This window comes from Cucumis sativus, chromosome 3 (assembly GCF_000004075.3).
Source record: "Cucumis sativus cultivar 9930 chromosome 3, Cucumber_9930_V3, whole genome shotgun sequence".
NCBI classification, from domain to species: Eukaryota; Viridiplantae; Streptophyta; class Magnoliopsida; order Cucurbitales; family Cucurbitaceae; genus Cucumis; species Cucumis sativus.
Genome location: NC_026657.2, coordinates 5,291,372 through 5,298,830, shown reverse-complemented (window position 1 = coordinate 5,298,830; position 7,459 = coordinate 5,291,372). Strand labels below are relative to the sequence as shown.

The 7,459-nt window shown below is 29.9% G+C and overlaps 1 protein-coding gene across 1 annotated transcript; it reads right to left on the bottom strand.

Annotated features, from left to right (window-relative positions):
• Nucleotides 1–4,774: 4,774 nt before the first annotated feature.
• LOC101202813 (NAC domain-containing protein JA2L) lies at nt 4,775–6,301 on the bottom strand. The gene is made up of 3 exons (XM_004133652.3): nt 6,044–6,301; nt 5,675–5,943; nt 4,775–5,582 (listed from the first exon to the last, which is right to left on the bottom strand). Exons 1-3 carry the CDS (start codon nt 6,207–6,209, stop codon nt 5,127–5,129), a joined length of 891 nt encoding a protein of 296 aa, XP_004133700.1. The 5' UTR covers nt 6,210–6,301; the 3' UTR covers nt 4,775–5,126.
• Between the last annotated feature and the right edge of the window lie 1,158 nt (nt 6,302–7,459).

Sequence of the window (7,459 nt, the reverse complement as noted above, 5' to 3'; positions counted from 1 at the left end):
CGTTCATCAAGTTGAAGATTATCTTTGTTTAGGCTCCTCCAAACTCAATATCCTTCTTTCTTGGCTCGTGATTGCTCATTATTTAAGTTCCCCTTCAATGTCTTCATCTACTTCTTACACACATCTACAAAAGTGTGGTTCCACCAAGAGAGCCACCCTGAAAAACAGCCACTGAGCCTAAAAACTAGCACACTCAACCACTAAGGATGGGGAAAATATACATAATAAAACAAAAGGTATATTACCCAAAAAAATCTTACAAATAAGACAAAAAAGAAAAAGAAAAAAAAAAGAACAACACCCATAAAACCAATAAAGAAATGTTTCAAGCCAATCAACAATTAAAAAGAGCACTACACTACCAAAATAATATATATGCAAATTTTCAAATAAAGAAAATATTTGTAGCAAAATCTTTTGTTGTAAAACTAGATGCCAAGACTTTGTAAGAGACAACCAAATGACATACTATGATGACCAATAACCTTTGCATATTCTTTAGATTATTATAAGGTCTATAATGTAAAGGGTGAACAAATATAATGTCATCACAAATGATGTTAAGGTTATTGACAAATAAAGGGAGTGTACATGCAAAAAAATGATGAAAAAATAGTGTTTTACATTTTGAGTACGAGATTATAGTTTACGTTACAAATTTAAAAGAAATTTTTTTATCTCATTATAGTCACATTAATTTACATTTAAAAAAACACATAAAAAAGAAATTTAAGGTCGGTTCAGTGGAAAAATCAAATAAATATGCCATATGATTTCTTTTGTAGCATACTATCTATAAAAAAAAATTGAGCATCAAATTTAATCCTATAGATCACAGTAATAAATTTTAACAGGAAAATATCCTTTTTTAAAATAATTTATAACACATAAATTTGAGTTCTTGGTGGATGGTACCTAAATGTCTTTTCATTAATAACCTTTTTATATGTACTATCCTCAAGTTAGCCGGTATCTTTTATTAAATAAGTTTATCCTTGGTTGATCTAATAAAATTTGTCTCAATAATTCAAAATGATTTTTTATTATTATTTTTAATCATCTACTTACTTATGGAACTTTTGGGATGATTAACAAAGTAATAATAATAACTTATATTTTATTTTGTATATTAGAAAGAAATAGTGACACACTAAAACCATCATTACTTGAGATAAAGAATAAAAATGAGAAAAAGTAAAAGTGTGGCAAAAAATGGAAATAAGAATAAGTCTACTTTCCAATAATGATTTTCCGTTTGAAACAAATATCGTTACACCCTTTAAATCTCAATCAATTGAAACTTGTGTGTGATTGAGGGTTTGCTTTCTCGCTAATTGATGTAGCCATTTCAACCCTTATTTGAAGATGCCAAACAATCCAATTCTCACAACCAATTAACCATTTCCCTTTCATTTTTCCTTTCCTTTTCTTTTCTTACCTTTTTTTTTTCTTTTTATCCATATACACTATACAAATTCTTTTATTTTCTTTTTATTATCATTATATAATTTCAAACTCATCATATACATCCAAATTATTAGATAATACCCTTTTATTCGCAACAAACCACATTCAAAAATTGTAAGTTATTTATAAATATCATAATAATTTATTATAACATCCAAGCAATTTTTTTTTTTTAATATCCAAGTCCTAATTGGAAATTAAGTTTTTGATTAAAAAAAACTCCTCTATTTAAGCATTAGAAAACACAACTTGTGTTGAAAGTAATTTCTTAGTGCATGATTTTACTCCTTAAAAAAATCTCTTTTATTTTATTTATAAGTATAACTTCCAAGTCCATTTGATTTATTTTATTATGTTTGAAAATAGCTTAAAATAATGTATTTGTATAAATTTTTTTCTCCATAGAAAAACGGATATTTAAAAGAATTGAATAAAGAAAGTGTTAGAAATAAAATTCTAAAACTGAAGAAGTCTATGTCTTATAAAGTTTTAAGTCAATAATTAATAAAGGAAAGAAAAGGAAATAAATAAGCATAGCACTTTGAATAATTACATCAACTTTTGTTTGGTCATCTATCAAGACCAAAGCAATTATCACAAAAAAGGTGAGAAAGAGAGAGCATGTTTATCTCTTGTGTGCTCTTTCTTCTCACCACAAACTAAAACTTCAAAAGAAAATTCCAAAAGGAATCTAATATATATGCTTTTCTCTACTTAAAAAAAAAAAAAGAAAAAGAATTAGTAGTGATATATTAAGAGTGTGATGGCTATTTTAGTTTTGGTGCTTTGAAGATAAGGTGTTTATGAAAGATGTATTTGTATTATTTGGGAGATATTTTCAAAGATATTACCTAAATTATAGAAATTAAGAAACAAATTATAAACCCCTTTTATATTATTAAGTATTTGATTTGATCACATATTTTTCTCTTTTAAAAACTAACACAAATCAACTTTTTTAAAACATATTAAGGGTAAGGTTGGTAGTATATGTATGAGTGTTGGATTTATAATAGAATATTTGAGATGACGTGCTTTGAGCTATGCATATCGAGTTTGAATTAGGAAAAGGTAATCTCAAAATAAGACTAACTACAATAAAATAAAAAAAAAACGGTGTATAAAAGATATTGAGATAATTAATTAAATTAATAATAAAATAGTAGTTTTACGACAATTGCTATGGTAGATTTAAATCAGATGACATAGTGGATTCTATTTAAATAATAGAACACACAGTGTATCGTAGTTGGAAGAAAAATAGTTAACTTGAGTAAAAAAATCAAATGTACTTCTCGACTCAAGATAAGGTGGAAGTCCTCATCAATTGATGATTAACTCGATCATTAACATAATTAAAGTGGTTTTGAAATGTATTTTTTAGTTTAATTAGGAGTCTAAATATTTATGTAAAATAGGATATAAAAAATGAGTAGAATCTGTTAAAATTAAATATATGAGGAAAAGGAATAAGTAAGGGAGAAAAAAAGAAAAGGAAAGAAAAAATGAAAATAAAGAAAGCGAGTAATGGAAGTAATGGAGAGAAAGCGAAGGAATAACTTGCACGGTTAAAACAAGAGCGGCTTTCTCCAAAATACGTGGCCCAATGAGAAGTGAGTAACCAAAGTCAAGTTTGACCATACACGTGGAGGCATTTGTGATGGTCGGTATGACCACTGCTTTTCTGTTTTCTTCTTATTTTATCAATTCTAAACAATTAATCATTTTCCCACGTGGGAGTTTTCTTCAGAACACGTGGACTACTTCTGTTTCCTTCACCATAAAATAGAGAATACTTTCTCTATATTGCTCTCTTACTTCTTATCTTTACCCTTACTGATTTGTCACCTTCTCCCACCTCCACACTCTTTCGCCCTTCCTTCATAATCCCTTTCATTCTTCTACTACTTTACTTTACTTTCTTTCCTTTATGCAACTATATAACATTTTTATTATATCTTTTCCTTACATTCAACCCCTCAATCATTTCTACACTTCAGCTTACTTTAATTTCGGAACACATCACATACAAAAATAACATTAACATTTATTCTTATATTCAAACTATTGACTTTTTTTTTTTTTTTTTTTAACTTTTCGATACAATCTTATCCAAAAATGAACATTATATTAGTTAACTTTCAACATTTAAGTAAGGTCTATAATCTTGATGAGAATGACTAAAAAGAAGTAGGTAGTTTGGATATATATCAAAAAAAGTTCATTTTTTATTTGAAACCTAGGTGGTTGGTTTCATTTAGAAGTTTCGATTAGATTTTTTTAAAAAGAGAATTAGACCTCGATAGAAAATGAATATTCATTCGAGTATCATTCAATTTTAAAATATTTAGATTAAAATACTATTTCAAAAGTATATTTATTCTAAGTTTTACGTTTTTAGTTTTGACCATATTAAAACTTTTGAAATTTTTGTTTAAAATGCAGTTCAAACTGGTTATTTTGATCAAAGGTCTTTTCCTAAAGAACCTTTTTTGTTTCTTTACTCGTAAAATGACAAATATTTATATCATGTCGTAAATAGGTTGGGAACAAATTAATTAGCCCTAGTTTGAACAAATAAATCTTAATCTAAGTGGAAAAATGGGATATAACTATCCTAATTCTACTGGAAAATATCTAATACAGTTAAACTAATTCATACACAATTAGTAACATAAACCTAATTTAACTTTGTTTAACGAGCTAATTCATATATTCTCCTACCAAATATTTAAGAATTAGTTTTAATTTAATGAATTGTATACAATTTTGTAATTACATTAATAGAAAATGGTCCAAAGGAAAAAATTTGTAAAAAGCATATTACTTTTGTGGGAAATAGTTCCAGTGCAAAGTGTTGCATTTCTTTGGTAAAATATTGTTACGTTTTAATACAAAAACAACTCAAACAAAAGAAAGTGTGGACAAAATACCAAAATTAAAATAAGATATTTCTGTTTTTACTAATTTTTATAGTGATTTTTTGTTATTATTCTTAAGAAAAACCCAGACCAATATTCTTTTTTAAAAAATTATTAGATTGTATTTAAATGAAACAATTAATTTCCCAAACATTATTAGATTGCATTTTTTGACTTTACACATTGACGCCACATTTAAGACCAAACTATCATTTCGTTTGGAAGATTTATTTCAAAGCCATCATTTTATTTTCATAAACCAAAAGTCAAGTTTTAGGTGATATTTTTTCAAAACAACATTTGATTTAATAAACATCAATTTCTTTGCACCCAATTGGCATTAACAATTTTTCTCCTTTTTTTCTTTTTTTCTGACAAGCAATCCAAAAACTCATAACAATCGTATAATAATTTATTAAAGGATGAGCAGAGAAAAGAAAAATAATTTCCAAAAAACTAATACACTAAACTAATTAATGAAGTTCCAATCCTAAACAATAATTTGTACAAGTGTGTTCCATTGTTTAATCTAATGTCTAATAGAATGGGACATTAAACTCGTTAGAGAACTCAAAATTTATGGTAAAAAACAGAGTATGCTCTGTTTTTCACTTTTTCTTTCTTCATTCTCTTTTTCCCTTCAAAAAAGAAAGCAAATTTTTTCCTTTTGCTTCCATTTTCAGAATCCAATTCTATTTACACTCCCTTTGTAAAATCCAGATGCCCAGTGTATCCATCTCATTGGCTGAATCCGAATACTCCGCCGCCGTCCCTTTGTTGCGTCGAATAACGGAACGCCGACGCTGGCGGATAATCCACCTGGCAAAACGGCGATGTAACTGAAGGAACATACAGATCAGCGATGGTGTTATTGTTGTTGTTGAAATCGAATGTTCCCGAATGGTCCACGGGACCGAGTTCCGGCACTGAGTAAAGCCCGGCCAAACTCGCCCAATCGGAATGTACAGAGTCCGCAGGAATTTCAAAGTTGAATCTATTCATAATGTCGTTTTGTTGTAATGTCGTTTTTGGGTATGCAAAGAAATCATCGCCCGTTTCTGGTAGAGATTCGATGACTTCGTCTATTGAAGATGAGGGTGAGGCGTTACTGTATTCTTTACTTGAAATACTCCCCGTCGGCTTTTGACAGCTCGAATTCTTCTTATAAATCCGACATAAAACCCAATCGTCCAGCTGAAAATTAAATTGTAAAAAAATCCCATTAGTCCAAAATAAAAGAAAATTAAAATGTTGGATTGAATTATAAAATTTGTTGTTTGTTTTACCTTGGAGCTTCCTGTCTTTCTGGAGGATGTAATAAGGCGATACTCGTGCATAATCCAATTCGTTTTTGTTCCCTTCGGAGCTTTTCCGACATAGAAAACCAGAGCCTTTTTAATTCCGACGTTCTTCCCTTCCGAGGAGATGATTTTATCCGTACCAGTTGCCTTCCAGTAACCCGAACCGGCTACCCGGTTTGGTCTAGACCCGTTTGGATATTTGCGGTCTCTTGGGCTGAAAAAGTACCATTCCTTTTCCCCGAATAAAGCCTTTCCTGCAAGTCATAATTATCGTTAATTTTACAATTTTAAAAGCTAATAAAATGAGATTTGATTGAGGGATTTAGTTGGGTTTGGTTGGTTTTTGAATCTTACCAGGTAAAACCCATGGATCGAATTTGTACAAGTCAATCTCAGCGATGAGTTGCAAGCTGAAATGGTGGCCGGCGACTTTCCGGCAAAGATATTGAACTAAAAGTTCTTCATCGGTCGGAAAAAATCTGAATCCCGGCGGTAAGCTAAGCTGCGTCAGTGGGTCCATTTGTAAAGAGGAGATAGGAGAGACGAAACTTGAGATTTTTCTTTTCTTTTTTCTTTTTTTTTATTTCTTTCTTTCCTTTTTTTTTTTTCAGAAATGGAGAAGGAAAGGGGTATTTATATAGTGTGGCGCCAACAAAAAGATAAGTACGGTCGTCCTTGTCGGACTGTTGGATTAACGGGCCCACAAGTGAGGATCACCGGTAAGAACTAGCCACGTGGTAGTCCAAGTTTATCTGATATGAATAAGAGTCTAAGCTTCCGGTGCATGAACGTTGAACCATCACCAAAGAAACAGAAGTGAGTCATCGACATTGCAAGACACGTGTCCTCGTCTCCGTCCATCTTCTAGAACTGGGTTTTTAAAAATGATAAAAATAAGATTCGAATTTTTGTAAAGAGGAAAGGGAAGTTTTTTTTTTTTTTTTTTCTTGTTTAGATTTTTAAAATTACGAGATTTCTACACGTCATGACAACCACGTCGACAGTCTAGTGGCGACAAAAGTTGGACACGTGGTGTGGTCGCAAGAGGCACAGAGTGTATTGAAGTTAGGCTTTGGAATTTAAATAAAAGCCAAAAAAAAAAAAAAAAATGTGGAGGTGACGGCAAAAAGCTTCTCATTTTTTGCGCTCCTTTGTAATGCGAGGGGATATGAACGTAAAATTCATTCCCACACATTTTTTTCAACATAAAATCATATGAACTAAAATCTCTAACTTTTTTTTAAAATATAATTTTGAGTTTTTTTTTTTAAAGAAAATATTCTCATCTTTTAAAAAGTTTTAAAATTACTGTTTACCTTTTTTAAGTAAAAAATCTATATGTTACAAAAATTGAGAGTACAAATTGTTTTAAAGAAGGTTAAATCCTCTAAATGATTTTACTGTTTTCTTAATTCAATCCCATTAGGTTCCGTAATTTGATTTTCTCTCAACTCTCTCCAAATGAATACATATTGTGTACTCCATTCAATGAACTAATACTTGAAAAGTGAAATGAATGGATTATGTTAGATTTTGGTTTACTAAATGATCATATTTAGAAAAAGGAAAATCCATTGGGTGTAGCTGTATACCTTCCACTCCTAATAGGGTGATGATAAGAGTAATAAAAACGGAAGCTTTTTATTGTTATTAAAAAGAAAAGTAAAAAGAAAAAGAATGGATAAAGAGGAGAAATTCATAAAGTAGAGGTGGGATTAGATGAATGGTAAAGTGGGCAGAAGATATAGGAAGGGGAGGGGGTTAAATGTC

Excerpts from the sequence above, each read along its gene's own strand:
- LOC101202813 (XM_004133652.3), bottom strand. The coding sequence starts at position 6,209 with ATGGACCCACTGACGCAGCTTAGCTTACCGCCGGGATTCAGATTTTTT. Across the intron at positions 5,944-6,043 it reads CGATCCATGGGTTTTACCTG|GAAAGGCTTTATTCGGGGAA; the intron begins GTAAGATTCAAA and ends TATGACTTGCAG. Across the intron at positions 5,583-5,674 it reads GAAAGACAGGAAGCTCCAAG|CTGGACGATTGGGTTTTATG; the intron begins GTAAAACAAACA and ends TTTAATTTTCAG.